This window comes from Sciurus vulgaris (assembly GCF_902686455.1).
Source record: "Sciurus vulgaris genome assembly, chromosome: 14".
Lineage (NCBI taxonomy): Eukaryota > Metazoa > Chordata > Mammalia > Rodentia > Sciuridae > Sciurus > Sciurus vulgaris.
In genome coordinates, this window is record NC_136475.1 from 69126569 (window position 1) to 69147998 (window position 21430).

The 21430-nt window shown below is 34.0% G+C and overlaps 1 protein-coding gene across 3 annotated transcripts in view; it reads left to right on the top strand.

Moving 5' to 3' along the window:
• Positions 1–20313, top strand: part of STRN (striatin) — a 127751-nt gene extending 107438 nt beyond the window's left edge. For all 3 annotated transcript variants that reach the window (XM_079109594.1, XM_079109595.1, XM_079109596.1), the window contains 7 exons: positions 1590–1637; positions 2327–2448; positions 5377–5544; positions 6051–6191; positions 13130–13237; positions 14386–14472; positions 14561–20313. In XM_079109594.1, coding sequence (XP_078965720.1) covers positions 1590–1637; positions 2327–2448; positions 5377–5544; positions 6051–6191; positions 13130–13237; positions 14386–14472; positions 14561–14730 — 844 coding nt within the window. In that variant the 3' untranslated portion in view covers positions 14731–20313. The remainder of the gene's footprint in view (positions 1–1589; positions 1638–2326; positions 2449–5376; positions 5545–6050; positions 6192–13129; positions 13238–14385; positions 14473–14560) is intronic.
• The last annotated feature ends 1117 nt before the right edge of the window (positions 20314–21430 follow it).

Genomic DNA, 21430 nt, shown 5'->3' on the forward strand with positions numbered 1-21430 from the left:
GGAAGTTCCAGATCCCTACTGAAGATTTCTACTATTTTGGTAAGCAGGTGTAGGTTGGTATGTCTAAAATGATGAAACCTCCACCTGGCTCCATTGTTTAATAAGTTTGGGCTTAACGGGTTGGAGGAGAGGAAAGTCTAATTGGGTAGGGCACCACTAAAGGGTCTTATTGTTTGGCCCTGAGTCTTTAAGTACTTTCCATACCAACATGTGTAAACTGAAAGACACTGTTGCCTTTACTTAGCTGCTAGTGTTTACCTTGACCCCTTGATTCTTAAGTGTCAACAAACATGATTTAGTATAAACCCTTTTATCAAGTCACCAAGCTAGCCTTGTTTCCACTTGGTGGAGTCCTTATTGGAGCTCCTTTCCTCCCTTGGATCACATGGTACAGAACTAGCTTGTGCCAGCAAGGAAGGGCCCTTCTGCTGTGTCAGGCACTTTTAAGAGTGCAACTGAACTTCAAAATGAAGGAGGCTACAGAAATTTTATTAGTGGTAGAGGAAATCTGTTGCCCAGTTTAAAAGAGACCATTGGCAGTCATGCTGAGAGTTGTACATAGGGTAGATTAAATACTTGATTTATCAGTCTGCAGCAGATAGTTCAACCAGATCTTGGTATAACCAAAGGGACCTTTCTGTGGATCAGGTATTTTCCTGTTTCAGTACATTGTGCCTCTTGCCTTTTTAGTTCTTTGGTCACAATGTGTTAGTTTTAGCACAATCACATTAAGCTAGAGATGTGACTGTTTCATTATATATTCTTTACTAAAATTTAGAAATATATTGAAACAAGTTACTTGCTAGTGATAACTTAGTAATATCACGTGTAAGTAACAGTGACCTGTTTACCTTTGGAACTTAAAACTTGGAAATGACTTGAGGAGAGGGAATATACGCTTATATACATTACTCTGACACAGTGTAGAAAATGGTAAATACTTGACTTTGCATTCAGTTTCCATTAAAAAGTGTTGGCCTGTTAGGTAGTGTAGTGTAACCCATAGTGATGTTCTTAGTAAAGAGCAAACTGATGACTTGGACAGTTTCTACAGTATCAAGAATAGACATATTAACCTTCATGGAAAGGCAAGGAAATTAAAGTATCATTTATTGAAATCCTGTTATACATGATTCTAGTTCTGGTCTATTTTTAAAATTGCAGAATCTCATTTAATCCCATAAGTGTGGTGCTACCCCCATTTTTCTGTTATTTTAAACATAAAGGAATCCGAAGTCCTGAAAGACTAAATTCACTTATTTAAAGTTAGCTAATTAATGACAGAACTAGACATTGAATTCAGAAATAGCCCTTCCAAGCCTTTGTTGATTGCCCTGAGTGAAGCAATCTCTACCTTCAGTCAAATAAGATTATGATAATGCTAAAAGCATTGTAACAAGGTGTTACTAAACAAGAAGCTTAATACCACATGAACGTGTGATTGAAGTTTTTATGTATCCTGTGACTGAGAATGGTATATTACCATAGTGTCTATATTTCTAAAAGCAGTATTATGATATATATATTCAGTCATACTGTTCACTACTGAAATTTAAAGTGGTTGAATTTGTCTTCTTTCTGTGATTTAGGAGTACTTCTCTTGATGTAGAGCCTATCTATACATTCAGGGCTCATAAGTAAGTATGTGTTTTTCTTTATTTTAAACCAACATTTTTTTAAAAAGCTTGATTAGGTATTTTATTTTGTTCACTTATATATTTGTTACATAAGTTTCATATTTAGTAGTGGGTTTTTGTGAATATAAAAGAAACTGACAGATAATAGAATGCTGAAAACAAATTTATCACTACCAATTAGGGATCCTTGCTGAAAGGTTTTATTTGCGTGATGTTTAAATTATGTGTGTGTTCAAATTTTTTATTGTGATCATATATATTTTCCTGTTTCCATTTAAGCATAAGGAACACCTATATTCATTTGAGCACAAAGTTTGGCTTCCTTTTTATATAAAAGATTATATAGTCAGTTTTTTTTTTTTTTTTTTAGATTTTTGCAAGCTGCATACTATCTGCATATTCTTGGTTTTTTTTTTTTTATTTGTTTTGTTTTTTAAGTTGTGTTTTATTTGTTTTGTTTGAAAATCAAACAAACATTTTGATAGCATTTGACCTGAAGGCCATCATTTACCAACCTCTGATATAGCAGAGGAAGAAAAGTATTGATAGTATTTTCATTCATCATAAAAAGCAGAAAAATAGAAATCCATTTAAATAATTAAGCATTTGTATTTTTAACAAGTCATATTCTAGAGTTGGTTTTTGAGAATAGCAGTTTATACTTACCTGTTTATTTACTTATATCCCAGAGGTCCTGTGCTTTGTGTGGTAATGAGCAGCAATGGTGAGCAGTGTTATAGTGGTGGTACTGATGGACTGATCCAGGGCTGGAACACCACTAATCCCAACATTGATCCCTATGATTCTTATGGTATGTGATTCAAAGTTCTGAAAGAACAAGGTGTTTTCTTTTTAAACATTTTTACCTAGTATATATAAGGACAAAATTTGAATGTTTTAGAAAATAAAACATCCAATAGGTAAGACAGAAGTTTGTTTTTATTTTGTTAAAAATACAAATTCCTTCCTTCAGGAATCAATTTGATATATAATACTAAAAGAAAGAAAAAAACATTCTTCTTGAGAAAACAGTTTCCATTCTCCCAAGGTCTTACTGATTGGAAATATCGACTTGATTGACAATTGATGTGTCCATTTTAGTCATCTGCTTGGTACTTGATTTATTGTTATTAATCTATAACCGTATTTCATCACCATTGTTGACAAACAACTTTGAAGGAAAATGAATATTGCCATTATCCCCTTGGTCAATTATTAGAGGGATGTAGGAGCCGTAAGTTTTAAAGTCCGTGCTACCAAACTATGTAAAAGACCTTAAAAGTTTATACATGCCCTTTATTCTGAGGAATAGTATCATAAGTCATAAATTCATATTATAATCTATCACTAGATATCATCAATTTTCTTGGAGAATCTGTTCAGGAATTGGCAGTTTTGGTTTTCTGTTAAGTTTGAGGATGGTTTAAAGTGTCATATTTGTCATAAAAGCATATTTGAATTTCATTATTAAGTTAATTTTATTAACCTAAGTAAACATAAATGCAATAAATAAAATTTTTCTCTAACACTTATGTAGTAAACACTAAGCATATAAAAAAGTAACCCCTCCTTTCCTACACTTCTCTTAAAAATTTTTTTGTTCCATGTCTTTCCTTACCTCCTTTACTTTTCTCCCAGGTAATTGGCTCCCCCCCATTTTGTACTATGCCAGCCCTTCTCATTTTGCTCTTGACCTTATTCTTTCTAAACTAGAAGGGACTGTACTTTAATCTCTGTGTCTCCTTTGGGGCAGCCCTCTACTCTCTTGTCTTCCTCCTTCTCTGTCTTCTTAATTAAGCCTTACCCTCTGTTTTTTTTCCCTATTCCTTCAGCATATCAGGTATCCCTCATCCCAGTCAAGAGAAAGTCTTTTCTTAACCCCATTTCCCTGTATAGCTTTTCTTTCCCTTATTTTTTTGATGGTGTTGTCATAATTACTAGTTATGAATTCCAAGTCTTTGCCCTGTGCATCACCGCTCTGCATTTTGTCTTCTACCTATATCACTTAAACATAACAAGATTGTCGGTGACTAACAGCCTGATCTAAGGGTATTTTCCAGTCCTTTTTACTAGATGTATTGGCTATAGTTGATAATGTTAACAACTCCATTCTTTTTGAAATTTGTCATTTCATTGGCTTTTTTGGCAGTTTTTATGACCATTACTGTTTTCTGTCCTTCATAAACTCCTTTTGTTTCTCATCTTAAGTATTGGCATTTATGAAGACCCAGATACTAACTCATTCTTTGTAGTACGTGAACATTCCTTGGGAAATTAAAGCTACTTCTGTAGCTTTATATGCTATTGACTCATAAATCCCTTTTAAGCTGTAAAATCTTTGTAGGAAATTTCAAAGTGAGTGTCTCATCTGTACATCTCAGCATGTCTTTGTTTCCATTTTTTACTTGATGGCATTATCAACTAATGGCATTAAATAGAAACCTAAGGGTTTTCCTTTATTCCTTGCTTTGGCATACTATTTACAACTTATCAATTACTGTTCTGTTTTAAGAAGTTTTATATGTTTTATATGACTTCCTAAATATTTTCTGAATTTACTTCTTCCCTTGTACCACTGTGGGGGGCTTAGGTCTTTATCATTACTTTTCCAATCCTTTAGCCTTTATCAAAGTCTGTCCAATCTGTCTTCTGCATCAGAGGCAAGGTTACCGTATTTAATACTTACCTGCTTCCAGGAAATTCTTTAGTGAATCTCCAATGGCTATCAGAATAATTTCCAAGTTCATTAATATGTCATAGAAATCCCAGCAAAAACTAGCTGCCCTCATCTTGTGCACTTTGCCTCATATTCCACACTCCATTAATACTTAATTGCTCATAAATTTCCTTGCACATCAAGCTATTTTTCCTTCTATGATTTTGTCAGTGCTTCCTCCTTGTCTTTGTGGTAACTAGTATCTGTCACTATCACTATACTTCCAACGTAGTGTTTCGAGGACAGAGGTAGTATTGTGTCTTAATCATCTGTGTGGCATAAGCACCAATCATTGTACCTGACACACAGTTTGTCTTCAGTAAATATTAATAATAAAATTATGGTATGTCTGAGAGAGAATATAAGACAGATAATACCATTGGCATTTCAGATTTCTGTGAGACATCTTGAAAGCACCACTTCATAGAACCTTTGCAGAATTAATAACTGAAGTTTCCAGTTTTACTTTTATCATAAGATTATGCTAAGAGATCCTTCTCCTGCCCCCCCATATGCACATTATCCACATCCTAGTTATTGCTATCTGAGAATTAAGGATTTGGGGATTCCTGTAGGTCTTCATTCCTGTCAAGTATGAATAATTGAATATATGAACAATTGCCATTCATTATACAATAGGATAAAGTGGCCAGAAAGAGGTATAATCAAAGTGCCAAAGGAATTCAGAGAGAGGAGAAGACTTTTGTTCACTTCCTTAGGGAGTATGAGTTCTGTTTTCTCCAAAGGTAGATTAAATTAAAAATAAATTTAAAATTCTAGGCAAATGGAAGAATAAAAGGAAAGGGGATATACCTAATTTTCTTAAGAGGAAAATGATGTGCTTTATAATTTTGCAATGTTAAGCTCTACATTTGCTTATTTCCAAGCCTGTTTTAATTGCTGCAGTATTTGAAAATAGTAATAGAAACTGAGAAATATGTTTTATACTGTGATCAGGTGCTTTTGTTTAAATACTTTACTTTTTCTTTTCCTTCTGATTCCTATTTTTGCTATTTTATATAGATCCTTCTGTTTTAAGAGGTCCTTTTCTAGGCCACACAGATGCAGTCTGGGGTTTGGCATACAGTGCAGCACATCAGCGTTTGTTGTCCTGCTCAGCAGATGGCACTCTTCGTTTGTGGAATACAACGGAGGTGGCTCCTGCACTAAGTGTATTTAATAATAATCAAGGTACATACTTTCAAAAATATTTTTCTAAATCCTTTATAAAAATATCTTATTCTGAAAATAAATAAGCAAATAAGTTAATGATTCTAAGAACTCTTACTGTTTAATGAAGGTTGTTTGAAGCTGCCCCCAGCCCAAGATTGATTTTTTAAAATGAAGAATTTCCCTGTGTGACTCTAAGCCCCAGATTGAGATGGAAACAGCAAAACTAGTAGTCCATTCTTGTTTTCCATTTGATTTCTAAATAAAGGTTTGCATTCCATGAATATTATTAGCAAAATAACAGGTAGAAGATGTATAAAATAGGTAAGGATAATAAGTTAGACTAAGGCCAAAAGGTGCAAAAGAAATAGTGTTCATTGAATCATTGTGAGCAAGTTCTTGTTCTAATGGTAAGCCTTATATGCTTCTTAAGGAAATCATGCTGTTATTAATTTTTTTTCTGTATTTTGAGTACATTGTCAAGTAGACCCTTTATTTGTCATTCTCTAAAAATGTTCTCTTTTTAGAATTGGGAATTCCTGCATCTGTGGACCTAGTGAGCAGTGACCCAAGCCATATGGTAGCATCATTCAGCAAAGGATTTACAAGCATCTTTAACATGGAAACACAACAACGCATTCTTACTTTAGAATCCAATCTAGATTCAAGTATGTATACCAATTTCAAATGGTTCGAATTTGGATTGGTTTTTTAACTTAATCAGAATTATAACTGCCCCCTCCCAAGTTAACTATGTCATTATAAAGTATTCTGCTTCCTAAATCTCAGAACACTTTTTTCTTAGAAGAATATAGTGATTTACAAATTGATTTTTTTTTTTAAGTTTGGGTAAACTTTATATAAATTTATAACTATATTATTTGAAACAGCATTTGAATTATTCCATAGATGAGTCAAGTTTGATTAATACCACACAATTTATTTTTAATTCTGTTTGTAGAAGGCATTATTTATTCTGAATAGAAAATAAAATTGGTTTTTAATTTTCCTTTTTTAAATATTTTATTTTTTGGAGGTACTGGGCTTGAAGTCAGAGGTGCTCTACCACTAAGCTACTTCTGAACCTCCTTTTAATTTTTTATTTTGAGACAGGATCTCACTATGTTACTAAGACTGGCCTCAAATTTGTGGTTCTCTTGACTTAACCTCCCTACTTGCTGGGATTACAGGCATGTGTTTCCTCACCTGGCTCATAATTTCATTTTTAACCAACTTTAGGTTAATTGTATAACAATACAGCTTACTACTGACTAGAGTATAGATCACACTTCGACTATGAGAATTCCAAATATGAAACTTCTTATTGGATATAGGAAATCAGGAAATAAAGGTTTTCTCAGGTTATGAAGAAGATGTTACATAATGGTGTGTGTTTGTTTGTTTGTTTGTTTTGGTTTGGGGTTTTTTTTAATGGTAGCTTTCTATTCTTAGTTTTGGGGAAGGAATTGGGGGTACCAAGGATTGAGCTCAGGGGCACTTGACCACTAAGCCTCATGCCCAGCCCTATTTTTTAATTTATTTAGAGTCTGGGTCTCACTGAGATGCTTAGCTGAGGCTGGCTTTGAACTTGTGTTCCTCCTGCCTCAGCCTCCCCAGCCACTGGGATTACAGGTGTGCACTACACCTGGCTTCTATCTTTAGCTATAATCCAGGCAGAGTTGTAGTTGATGAAGAAAAAGACATCAACGTATACTGTTGTTTTAATCTGAGAACTAGCATTAAAAGTAATTACACCAGGGGCTGGGGTTGTGACTCAGTGGTAGAGTGCTCGCCTAGCATGTGTGAGGCACCAGGTTTGAGTCTCAGCATCACATAAAGATAAATTAATAAATGTATTATGTCCATCTACAGCTAAAGAATATTTTTTAAAAATTACTTGAGTGTGTGTGCACTTGCATATGCATATATAAACACATGTGTATGTGTGTATGCTCATGTGCACTTACTTTTCTTTCTACCTCCCTTTCAAAAAAATTTCTTTCATTCCATTTTGGGTTTTTTTGTTGTTGTTGTTTTCACTTCCTAATCCGTTATTCTTTGTTTTCTTCTGATAGGCTATGAGAATTATTTGGAGAAGTTGGCTTAAATATAGCTTTGAGCTATTTGGATGTGAAAGAGAAAGACTGGAGAATAAATAATTAGATTATGGAATTGGAAAAATAATTATTTTTACCAAGAATTACAGACTCTGTATTAATTAATTAATTTTTAGCTTATTTTAGATACTAGGGATTGATTCTAGGGGCACTCTACTACTGAGCTACATCCCAGCCCTCTTTTTCTTTAGAGACAGGGTCTTGCTCAGTTGCTGAGGCTGACCTTAAACTTGCAGTCTTCTGCCTCAGCCTCCTGATTTGTTGGGATTATAGTTGTGTGCAGCTGCACCCGCAGACTTTAAGTGAATTTAAGTCATATTTAAATATGTGATCTGAAGCACAGTAGTAAAATTAAAAAAAAAAACAACATTAAATTAGGGAGGATGTGAGCATTTTTTAAAATTATTTTCAGAGATTATAGCTAATTTTTAAAAACTTCCTGAAGGACAAATGTTGATGTTTAATGACTGCTACAAGTTGTTAAAGTCTGGTAAATAAGATAATCACATTTTTTTTTCTCCAAGAGATGTGACCATAAGACATTTTGCCTGGTGCTGGAAACATTTTTGGAAGAAGACTGCCAAGAATTTTTTTAAAAATATTTTTTAGTTGTCAATGGATCTTTTTTAAAATTTTATTTATTTATTTATATGCAGTGCTGAGGATTGAGCCCAGGGCCTCACACATGCCAGGCAAACTATCACTGAGCCATCCCCACCGAGAATGTTTTTAACAAAAGCAATATTATTAGAATAAATGATAGTTATTTAAACTTACAACATGTCCTGGCATTTCTTAAATTACCAGTTTTGGTACTTTTAGAGTTGTGTAAAGCACATTGAATTAATCTTTTATTCCTTTCTTTGGACTATTTCTTTGTTATTTATACTTGATTATGTTGTTCTACTTTGGGAATTTAATACTCTTTAAAAAAATAAAGTAAAAACCAAATATGCTTCAAGGTGAAAATAAATTTCATATAGAGTTTAAAATGATGAAGGATGTTTGTTGTTAGAATAAGAATAAATTACCTTTCTTCTAATTAATGTCAATGGGTGATTAGACCCATAAAGTCAGAGGTAGTTCATGTAGATAATCGGGTACTTGTGAACCCACTAAAAAGGTAAATCATTTCTAATTTGCAAGCTTAATATGAATATTTGGAGCATTATTTCTTTTTTGTTATTGTTTTTGTCCTGCCAAACCTTAAAAATAGTTCTTGAACCAGGCTGGGTGGTGCACATCTGTCATCCCAGCAGCTCAGGAGATTGAGGCAGGAGGATCTCAAGTTCAAAACTAGCCTCAACAATGGCAAGGCACTAAGCAATTGAGTGAGACCCTGCCTATCAATAAAATAACAAAATAGGGCTGGGGATATAGCTCAGTGCTTGAGTACCCCTGAATGCAATCCTTGGTGCCAGAAAAAGAAAAAAAAAAAATTGCTCAATGGTGTCTGGAAGAAAACTATCCACAGTCTGAATTTGAGACTAAGCATCTCTTTACAGTCCACGTAGACAAGTGACATTTTTGTCTGTATTTGACACTATCCATCTTCATTTAAGATATTTCTAGAAGCTAAATGAAAATTCAGTAAGATTAGACAATTTTTTAGCTTTATTTTCTATTATGTGAACATAAATTTACAGTACCTGTTCAGGATTTTCATTTTTTAACTCTATTTTGAAATGATTTTATATATGTATTTTTATATAGAGCTTTATAGTTTGTATTGATGGATCATCACGAATAACTCACAGTAAAGCATGGAATTTAATTTCAGTTCATGATCCTCCATTCCCTCCCCCTTTTCTCTCCCACCCTCTCTCCCCTCCTCCCCCATTCTTCCTCTATTCTATACTAGACTTCCTTTTGCTCATTGTTTATATTTGTTTCTTTTTCTTATACATAAAGGTGAAATTCCTTGTGGTATATATTACTTATATGTGTACATAACATGATTTTTTAAGAATTCATTCTGCATTGCCTCCCCTTACCTATCCTTCTACTCTGCCTCTCATTCTCCTTTTTTCTACATTATTGATCTTCCCTTTATGATATCCTATCCTTTCCTCCCCCTTTCCTTTATTTAACTCTAGTTTCCACATAGGAGAAAAAAAATTGACCTTTTGGTTTCTGAGTTTGTCTTATTTCTCTTATCATTTTATTCTCCATTTCCATCCATTTACTGGCAAATTCCATAATTTCATTCTTTTTTTATAGCTAAGTTGAACTACATTGTACGTGTGCATGTGTGTATATATACACTACAATTTTTTAATTCATTCATCTATTGATGGGTACCTGTGTTGATTCCATAGTTTATCTATTGTGAGTTGTGCTGCTATAAACATTGAGGGTAGCTGCATTGATACAGTATGCCAATTTTAGATCTTTTGGGAAAAAACCAAGGAGTGGGATATCTGGGTTAAATGATGGTTGTGTCCCTAGATTTTTGAGGAATCTCTATACTGTTTTCCAGAATGGTTGTGCTAGTCTGCAGTCCCACCAACAATGTACAAGGGTACCTTTCCCCCCACAATCTCGCCAGCTTTTATTATCATTTGTATTCTTGATCATTTCCCTTCTGACTGGAGTAAGATGAAGTCTTAGTGTAGTTTTGATTTGCATATCCCTGACTGCTAGAGATTTTGAACATTTTTTTCATGTATTTGTTGCCCATTTGTGTTTCTTTGGAGAAGTTTTTGTTTAATACTTTTGCCCATTTATTGATTCGGTTGTTATTTTTTTGGTGTTAAATTTTTTGAATTATTTATTGCCTATCAGAGAAGAAGCGGGCCAGGATTTTCTCCTATTTTGCAGACTTTGTCTTCACACTCTCTTTTTTGACTGGGGGTGCAGGGGAGTACCAATAATTGAACACAGGGGCACTTGACCACTTAGCCACGTCCCCAGTCCTATTTTGTGTATTATTTAGAGACAGAGTTTCACTCAATTGCTTAGTGCCTTACCACTGCTGAGGCTGGCTTTGAACTAGATCCTCCTGTCTCAGACTCCCAAGTGTGCACCACTGTGCCTGGCTCTCTTCATACTCTTAATCATTTCCTTTACTGGCCAGAAGCTTTTTAGTTTGATGTCATCCTGCTTATTGATTTTTTTTTTTTTTAAATGCTTTGGAGGATCTTGTTAAGGAAGTCAGTATCAGTACCTATATTATGGATTTTTTTTTTTTTTTTGTGGTGCTGAGGAATGAACCCAGGGTCTTGTGCATGTGAGGCAAGCACTCTACCAACTGAGCTATAGTCCCAGTCCACTATATTATGGATTTTTGACCCTTTGTTTTCATCTCGCAATTGCAAGGTTTCTTGTCTATTCCGAAGTCTTTGATCCATTTCAATTTCAGTTTTGTGCAGGTTGAGAGGTGTAGGGGTCTTAGTTTCATTTTTCTACAGATAGTTATCCAGTTTTCCTACTCCCATTTGTTAAAAAGGCTGTCTTTTCTGTAAAATGTTTTTGGCACCTTTGTCAAATATCAGATAGCAATAGGTATGTGGATTTGTCTCTGTGTCTTTATTCTGTTCCATTGGTCTTCATGTCAGTTTTGATGCCAGTGTCATGCTATGTTTGTTATGACAGCTCTGTAGTATGTTTTCAGATCAGGTATTGTGATGCCTCCTGCTTCGCTTTTCTTGCTTAGTATTACTTTTACTATTCTTGGTCTCTTGTTCTTCTAGATGAATTTAAGAATTGTTTGTTCTAATTCTCTGAAGAACATCAATGATATTTTGGTGGGGATTGCATTGAATCTGTGTATTGCTTTTGGTAGTAGTATAGCCATTTTGATAATATTCTGCCTGTTCAAGAATATGGGGTGTCTTTCCATTTTCTAAGGTCTTCTTCAATTTCTTTCTTTGGGGCTCTGTAATTTTCATTAAAGAGCTCTTTTGCCTCCTTGGGTAGATTAATTCCCAAGTATTTTTTTTAAGGTTATTGTGAATGGGATGGTTTTCCTAATTTCTTTCTCAGCTGTTGGAATATAGCAAAACTGTTGATTTATGGGTGTTGATCTTGTATCCTGCTACTTTGCTAAACTCATTTAGAAGCTATAGAAGTCTTCCAGTGGAGTTTTTTTTGGTCTTCCAGATATAGAATCATGTCATCAGCAAACAAATAGTTTGATTTCTTTTTTTCTCATTTGTATCCCTTTGATTTCCTTTTCTTCCCTGATGTCTGGCTAATGTTTCAAGGAATATATTGAGTAGGAGTGGTGAGAGTGGACAGCTTAGTTTGTGGACCACTTTCTCTTGTTCCTGATTTTAGAGGAAGTGCTTTTAGTTTTTCTCCATTCAGTATGATATTGGTGTTGGGTCTGTCATAAGTAGCCTTTATAATGTTAAGGTAAGTTCCTTACATCCCTAGCTTCTCTAGTGTTTTTAACATGAATGGGTGCTGAGAACATGGGCATTCTCTGACACAGAACATTACAGTAATCAAAATTGGGAAATTTAACATTGATAGAATACTGTTATATTCTGAGTTATAGTTCATATTCAAATTTTGCCAATTGTCCCAATAATGTTTTATATAAGGATGCCTCCTTCCTTTCCCTGGATGGTTATATAATGATACTGACATAACTTAAATTTCTGGTACCTATATGTTGACTTTTCTTTTTTCTTTACCAAAAAACACTAATAAAAACACTAATTTAACTTAAGTTCTTCCTAGTTATCTTTTCCCCTTTGATAAAAGACTTCGGATTGCTCAGGAACCAGTTTTGGCAGTTGCCTGATTTGTATGATTGGAATAGTGTTAGACTTTAGAGTAGTTCTGATTTTGTCACTTGATGTGTAGGGATAGTTACAGTTCATTCTGAATCTTGGTGCATTTACTGATATGGGCCTAATGTATGATCTGCCTGTCTCATTGTGCATATAATTGAAATCTCTTTGAAAACTCTTAAATAGTGCACAAAAAGCATTGTTAGGATGCTGACTATTTCAAAATTTCACCTGGTATGGGCCATACTTTGTCAAATTATGACCATTCCTATGATGATGAAGACAACTCAAGAAGAGAAGATTCAAAGGTTAAGAAGCTGTCTTTGTCATGTTTATCTTTAGACGACAACTGTGTGATAAAGAACTTTGTATATAAAAAGAATGCAATTTAAATTTGAGGATCATCTACATGCAAGTGATGATGAAACTTTAGTTTAAAGTAGCAGAAATATCAACAGAACATTGTAGAATGAGAAGCATCAGTAACTTCAGGCTAAGCCTTAGGTGGCACCCATAGATATCACATAGTGGAAAAGGAAATTCTAATTCTTAGGTGCCTCTGGATATGTCGGTAAAGTGTAGCTCAAGCAATTCTCTTTCTTAACACTGAAATGATGGAAATAGTTAGAGAATAAGTGAACTAAAAACTTTAAAACTAAAGTCACATTATTTTCTTTTTCAGCTTCTTCAGTGAATATTCAGTTCTCCCTTACATCTTGACTAATTTGTGTTACTCTTCTTCCTTTTTAGCAGCCAACTCTTCCTGCCAAATAAATAGAGTCATCAGTCATCCCACTCTTCCAATCAGCATCACTGCTCATGAAGACAGGCATATCAAATTCTATGATAACAATACAGGTAAGAATTCTCATGAACAATATCTCTACTAAAAATAAGCTAATTGAGACTTTTCTTGATGGCTTCATAGTTAGGGAATAGGCACTCCAACAAATGCTCTCCTGGTTCAATTTCTGTTCATTCCATTTAGATGCACTAAGACCAGGCTATAATATGCAATTCAGAATCACACTGACTTGTTTAACAGTGAGTTAATGGTATATTTAAGACCTAGAGCCAGGGTGATCACTAAGAACATAATAAAAAAAAAATTCAGTCAAATATCAGTTAAGATCATCTGTTGCTGTGATACGTTGCAATAGCTGAGGGAAACGTATAAGCATGCCTTTTTTCAAAGGTATATGATTATTGTATTTAAAATTGTTCAGTTATTGAACAGTTTTGTTCAGTATTCAGTTACTAAGATATTGGATAGCACTATTCAGTGTTACTAATGGAAAACCCACACATCATTTGTTTGTTTTAATTATTTTTCCATGAACTGATCTTTTCTGTGTTATAATAAAATTTGAGTCCTGATTAATTTGAATTGGGGCATGAGGCTTTCCCAGTTTTTACTGGATTACCTTTCACCAGTCTAAAGGAAATTCATGAAGAGATGTGCTTGGAGGAAAGTTCTGTTTATTAGCAGAGATATTTCCCTATTTGCTCTTGACCTTGCTAACATGGTGACTTCTACTGACTGTGTTTAGTGGCTGGTGATGAGTAATTTACTGTTCTTAATTCTTTCCTGTATGATGTTTCCACTAAAATTATGGACATGTTTTCTTTTGGTTTCTTTGTCTCAGTTCCATTTTTCTCTTTATGAATTTAAACTATCTGTTCCCATAAGCCCATATAATTTGTCTGTAGCTAAAGGATGCAAATAAGTGATTAATAATGTCTGTGTTCTAATTAATGAACACATAGAAATTAATGAGTTCCCTTTTGTGGTTTAAAAGACAAAAATAGAATCTAAAATTTGAACTTCTTTTTTTTCCCTCCACATTATAATTATGATTAGAGGGAGGAAGGTAATATGTTTTAGCTGATGGAAAAAGTTGTTCATACGAGAAGGATAGCTGGAGGAATCAGTAACATGATAGCTGGCATATGTGAAAGATGAGAAAAATCATTTATAAAGAGTAACCATCTCTTTTTTTCCAAAGGCAAACTGATCCACTCAATGGTAGCCCACCTAGAAGCTGTTACAAGTTTAGCAGTTGATCCTAATGGCCTGTACTTGATGTCTGGCAGTAAGTACATCAAATATGGTTTATTTATTTGTTCTTATCATTTTCATGTTAATATAATTGTTCCTTTCAATTTTTTCCTTTGGTATAGGTCATGACTGTTCAATACGTTTATGGAATCTAGAAAGTAAGACATGTATACAAGAGTTCACGGCTCATCGGAAAAAATTTGAAGAATCCATTCATGATGTAGCTTTCCACCCATCCAAATGCTATATAGCCAGTGCTGGAGCTGATGCCCTGGCTAAGGTCTTTGTATGACACCATGCATCATCTTCACCTTCTAGCTCTTTATAAATAATAACTGCACAAAAAAAGATACATACAGAAGACCAGGGCAAGAATCAACTCATCCTGCCCTTTTATTCTGCTGAAGGAGCACAGAGAACATTTGTTATAGTTTTGCAATTCGTATACTGTTTTCTAAAATTAAGGTTTGTTCAGGTTGCTGCAAGCTCAGCTGAATCTTTAAGCCTGAAAACTATTTCAAAATTTCCCCCAAAGAGGCGCTTTTATTTCTGAAGTTGTTCTAATTCGCTAGGCAGGCCTGAGTGAAGACAGGTTTAGCTTGTCCCTGTTGAATAAACAGGGCATGCTGTAAGGGATAATTAAAAGCTGGATGACTGGGAAGGAATAGAAGAATGGAAACTTGGACCTATTTCTCCCCTGAGAAATCTTATTAAACACATTAGGTAATCAAAACATTAATCTTTACTATATCTGCTGTGCTAACCCTGTTGTGTATAATGACCAGGCAGTGTTAAAATGAATTTTTAATTTAGCTCTCCTTCAGCTCCTTGCATAACACGTGGTAAAGCATTTTACCTATTAGCAGGAAAAGATGCAATAATATGTTAAATATATTATTATTCAGAAATGCTAAAAAAATATTTACTTTGCAAGCAGATTTCTATATTGTATTACAGTTTTGAAAGTAGATTTGGTACCATTGTAAAGTTTAGCTGTCAAGCACTCACCATTGTAAAGAATAGTTGAGTCTGCTTTTACTAAAGGATTAACTTATTCAGGTTTGAGATTCTGTTATTTTTAAGGGCAAATAGGGCATAGCTGTGTAATAATTTCTATTTTAAAATTCACCTTATTCATGTGATATTTAATAGTGCCGGAATAATTATCTCATATTGATGAAATCTTCCAGTGATTGAATAAGACTGAAGTTATTTGCTAGTACTCATTTGTCAGTAGCCACATAACCATGCTTCAGATGATCTCTGCTCTTTTTTGTCTCTCACATTCATGCTGACACCTACCAAAAATAGTTCATAATTATTATGTTTTAATAGTCCAAAGAATATGGTTAACCTCAGGCAGCTGCTTTTGTAGCAGTTAAATAAAGCAAGTGTACCCCACTATTCCTCTTCTAGTATCCCTGAGAAGAAGAACCTCTTGGAAATCTGAGTGGAAGATTTTATGCCTTATGTTGGCAAAAAGTTTCCCTCTCCCTGCCCTTCCCCCATTATTTAATTGGAAAGCACATTTTAATGCTCAGTGAATCAATATTGTTCTTTGGGAAAACCAGGTTCTAAGAGGCTGGGTTTCCCTGAGCCCACTTTACCTGTGACCCACATGTGGTCAACTTTTGAGATTCCCACTACCTTACTATCTAGAATGAGTGCCCTATCATGCAGATTCTTTCCTTAAACTTGTCATGCTCTTCATACTTTCTTCTTATTTGCCCCAAATGACAGAGATCAATCCAGATAGTAAAATAAATTATTAATATCTAACCAAATAATTCCTACATTTCAGCGAGGCACCATCATGCTTGCCTATAATCCCAGCAGTTTGGGAGATTAAGGCAGGAGAATCCCAAGTTCAAGGCCAGCCTCAGCAATTTAGTGAGACACTGTCTTAAAATTTAAAAAGGGCTGGGTATATCGCTCAGTGGTTAAGTGCCCCTGGGTTTAATCCTCACTACCAAAATAATAATAATAATAATAATAATAATAATTCCTACATTTCTATCCCCATGTAGTTCATTGTCATAGCAATATTCTGATGTGTACATTTCTTGAAGCAGAAACCTTGTGGCAACGTGGACAATAATTGACAGTATCTTAAAAAAATTTCTGCTTATCTGCATTTAGAATTTTGTATATACAGGCAAATTTTCATTAAAGTTCTAAGACCTGTGCTATTTGCCTGATTGTTATATAGACATGCTATCATATTTTAATACAGCTTCTTTTTCATCTTTGTGCTTTGGTTAACTTGAAGGCTTAAGAGACTTCTTTGTATAATCAAGTGAATTGATCTAGAAATAAGCTACCAGATGAATGCTTATCTTTCCATGCAGATATAGAATGTCACATTGTGTTTAGTAAATTCCATCGTTCACAAAGTGAAGAAAGGATGTTGCTAACTTAACATTTGTAGAATACTGGAAAATTCCAGCCAGGTGCCCTTACTTGGTATATTTATGATCGATGACCACAAAGCTATTGTTCTAACACTTATTGCTTTAATTATCTTCCAAGGTCTTGAGTGCCTGCTTTACTTGTTTCACTGAAATTCTGAAAACCAAGACACTTCTTTTGTTCATTTTATGCCTCATGGTTGAAGTTTTTCTATTAGTGAAAAATAACCATGAGATATGCAAATTGTAATGCAAATAATGGATCTCCTGGAAGTTCCTAGGAAGCCAGTCCTGTGCCATTAGATACTGCACAAAGAGATTCTTATATTAGCGTTGTAAGATCTCAGCTTAGAAATGAGCCTAAGCTGTCTTCCAATGAGGTGGTAGCATATGCATGTATTTGACTTTTCCCCCAGCCTATTGAAAATTCAATAGAAGTTTACAAAATGAACAAATTCAAGATTCAGTCATTGAAATGCTTTCATAATGCTTGATTTGTAAATATTTTGGATGAAATGTATTGGAATAGTATGAAAATCAGCAGGTGGTGTGGTTCCCTGCCTTATTTTCATATGCTGTGGATACATCTTTGGGAGCTTGCAGTACCCTTTTCAAAACTCACCTGTCACTTGGAGCTCATTTGCTGCTCAAACTATAGACAAATATTTAACATAAGTGATATAATAACCTTCAGTATTTTTCTATTGAACAAGTTTAGCAATTTTTGCCATTAAACAGATAATTAGTTATGCAAAGTATTTAGCTTTTATAATCATTTTAGTTATAACTAAAAGGGGGAAATTGATCTGCATTACTGATAATGAACTTTGTGAAAAATTTTTTGTTTATCTGACTTTCATTCCTTCAGTATTCTTGCTATACATTTGTTTTGGAGATAATGATGAAAATTTATTTGAAAATATCTAAAATGTATGTATATTTTATAAATATATATTATATATATTGTGTGAATATATATAATATATAGACTATATATATATAAATATAAACCATAGGTGCATTTTACTGTTTTGTATTTTCATTTTTGAAGGTAGTGTAACAGCAGATTATGATGAGTGTTGTGCTGTTTTCTTTTGCAGTATAATATATAGTTCTAAATGTTTAAATTACTGTATATTCTATATTCATTATAGGCTAGCATGCTTGTTTTAAAGACTGTCATTCTAGTTTATTAAAATCTGAATGTAAGAAAACCTGGCTATTCAAATGTGAATTGAAAAATATTCCATTCTCAGTACTGAACTATTTCCATTGAACATTCAGGCTTTTTAACAAAATATAAATCATCAAGAAGGCAATAGTTAGAAAATGAGAGGTGCCTTTAAAATATATATATATATACAAATGCAGCCTTACAGTGAGGATGAAGATTGAATTTGTGTAAGGGGGTGGGGGTGGGGGACAGTGAGAGAGAGTGTGTGTGTGTTTGCCAATCTGTGAAGGTCCTGATTTGTGACCATCAGTGTCTTTTTAATGTAATGCTCAACCTCTAGGACTTCAGGGGACATTTCATGCGCTGTCTTTGTGCTCTTCTGAGCACCATATGTACTTTCCAAGAATTATGAATGTGAATTCCTAGAAATTTCAGTAGAGAATCAATAGCTACTCTTTATAGTCAAGTTCAGGTAAAAGAGAAATTTTTGGTTCACCAAAATTATGGGATCTCATTAACATTATAATTTTTTAAAGGTTGGCATTTTAGTACTTCATATATTTCCCTTACATAAAAGCATGTCATGAAATTCTTAAGTGATGAAGATTCAACTAGTAAAAAATATTTTTAAACACCTGAACTAGTTAAATCTCTACCTGAGAATAGTCTTAAAGAATTTAAATGGCATCTCTCATATCTACCTCGTTGTTGCTGCCATTTTAACTAAAGCAAATTTTTATGACATCTGAAATGATGGTTAGATGCAATTTAAAAATCATGTTGGTGCTTTTCTCAGGCTTTATCATTTAAGTTGTATTGTCACAAATCAGATTGAAAGACTTAGAATTACTCTTAGTTTTCCTTTGAAAGAATGGCTTAAAATTAACCATCAGTGTTGTGAGTGAATGGAGGTTCTCCCTGGTTGGTGTATGGTCTGTCTGATGTTTTCAACCAAAAGACAAATTGTTATTGAATTTACATGAAAAGAGAGTTCTAAATGTAATTTTATTTAGCTTCCTTTATTCTTTGAAAGCTGTTTCCAAATTATTAAGTACATAATCCTTCATTTTATTAACTCAGAAGTTGCCTCCAACTACTATGTTACTTGTTTATTTATGTAATTGCAGTACTTTGAGTGTTTGACACTGGGATTCTGGTTGTACAAAAGTAGTTACTGACTGAAATATGTATATTTTTGTGAAATGTACTAATTCCTAAAATCTGTTTTAGGGGCAGGTCCAGAAACTAACATATCTGTATTTAAAAACAAAGAATGGTACATTATTTTGCCACTAAAAACTTTTTAATAGGCCATATTTGTCATCCAACTGAATCTCCATATCACTGCAAGGAATTCCATGTTGACAAATTTTTAATAGATCCATAACATCACTTTTATTTTTATAATCTATAAAAAGCAAATGTTAGACCAAAAGAGACCCCTAGATTCCACTCATTTATTTTAGCAGTATTCCTGAGGTGGTGCATAGGGGTTGGAATTTTCTGGATCTTTGCTAATCAAGCTTTAGATTTGATTTAACTGGGACCACAAACTTGTCATCCCTCTGATACAAATTAGAAGGTTCTTTTTAATTTAGATTAATGTCTGCCTGCATTTTTTTAACAGGCTGTGAACCAGTGAGTGCCTTGTTAATGTAGAATGATTTTTCCCCCTGTTGAGTGTTAGCTCTCTTTGAAAGTGTCTCAGAGAATGGTATTTTAATTGACTTGTAGAGAGCTGCTAAATTTGGTATTATCAGCATCAGAAAGTCTTTGGTCTACCACATACTCCCTTCCCTGCTTTCTCCTCATTGTTTGGCTGATGTTAGCTTCTTGTGAGAAAACAAATACAACTCCCTTTCTCCACACACACTTTTTTCAATGCAGATTAGGAGGTATTCCCATACCCATTCCAACTATATAATCTAATTCCTGTTTTTTAGGAGGAACCACTTCTTTGTAATACTCAGTCTACTGGTTATTTTGTCTTCTCAACTTAAGTTTACTAGAGCTGATCTCAGGGTATCATCAGTTCAGTTTCCTAAATAACCCTTGCTCTCCACACCTAAGCCCCCAACTGGTGAGCCCTGGGCCTGATTGTTTGATCTTAAGGTATTTTAAATTTCAGTTAAAGTATCGATTAATGTAAATTAATCCAAATGCTAATTTTTGTGGTATAAGAAATTTCTTTTGTAAATTCAGGGTATGGATAAGCTAATGATGATATCCATTTTTGGTGGCTCTAAGTGTATTATGTTTTTAAATAAAGTGTACAAATATAGATAATGTGCTATAGGTGTCTCATGAATTGGAATGTTTGTCAGTTTTGAAATCTAGCTGTGACTTTGCAGTCAATCAATTAATACAATCTAATTTGGCATTTTTATTGGAGGGGTATTAGAAGGGTGCAGAGAAACCAAAGGGCAAATATGAATTCAAAGTAATAAAACAGTTTTAATTATTGATTGTAAGAAAGATGGAGAAATGTATCATTATAGAGAATTTGGGCCTTTGGAAAGACAAAGTATCTCATAAGATTGGATCAGTGATACTTTGAGGGATACAACTATATTTAACAAATAGGTTCTATATTTTTCAAGTGTTCAATAATTTTTTATACTCACTTATAATTTTTTTTTTTGGCTTGACTTCCTAACAATTAAGCCTTCCATACCCTCTGCCCCTTCAGATCATTACTATTCAAGGGCTTTGCTTGCCTAGAACTCACATTGTCTTTGTTGTAGTCTGGAACCACAATACAATATGGGATCCAAAGGGTACCTCTTCTGATGTCCTTGAAACTACCTCCTCTTCTTTGGGTTCTGCATGCTCTTGTAGTGGCAAGTATTATATCCTTCAGTATGTACACACATTTTTCAGTAGTATTAGAAACGTCCTTTTAATAAGAACCGAGACATGATTTGCTGGAGTAATTTTGAAATAATCTAACTCAGATAGTCAAAAGGGTTCAAAGTTATTCATGAATTGACAGATGAACCCCTTTGGAGTCAGCCTAGGGTTAGAGTAGAAGTCTGACCTTTCTTGAGTTTGACAAGACCACTGAGTTTTTGAGGGGTCTCAGCATTGTCCTGGCACTTAACGTACCCCCAGAGACATCTGAAAGTCTGACGTACCCTTTGATACAAACCCAACAATCACAAAGCATCATTCCACTTATTAACTTTCAGTTCCAATGACAAGGATATTCAATTTTGTATAAAGAACACTGACATAGAGCTCTCAGATTCCAAAAATTGGAATCCATATTTTCTGGAACAGAATTTTTTCTTTTTTTTTTTCTTTCTTTTTTTTTTTTTTTTGGCATTGGGGGTTTAATTCAGGGCCTTGTACGTAGGCAAGCACTCTACCACTGAGCTACACCTCCAGCCTTTTGGATTAGAAATTTTAAT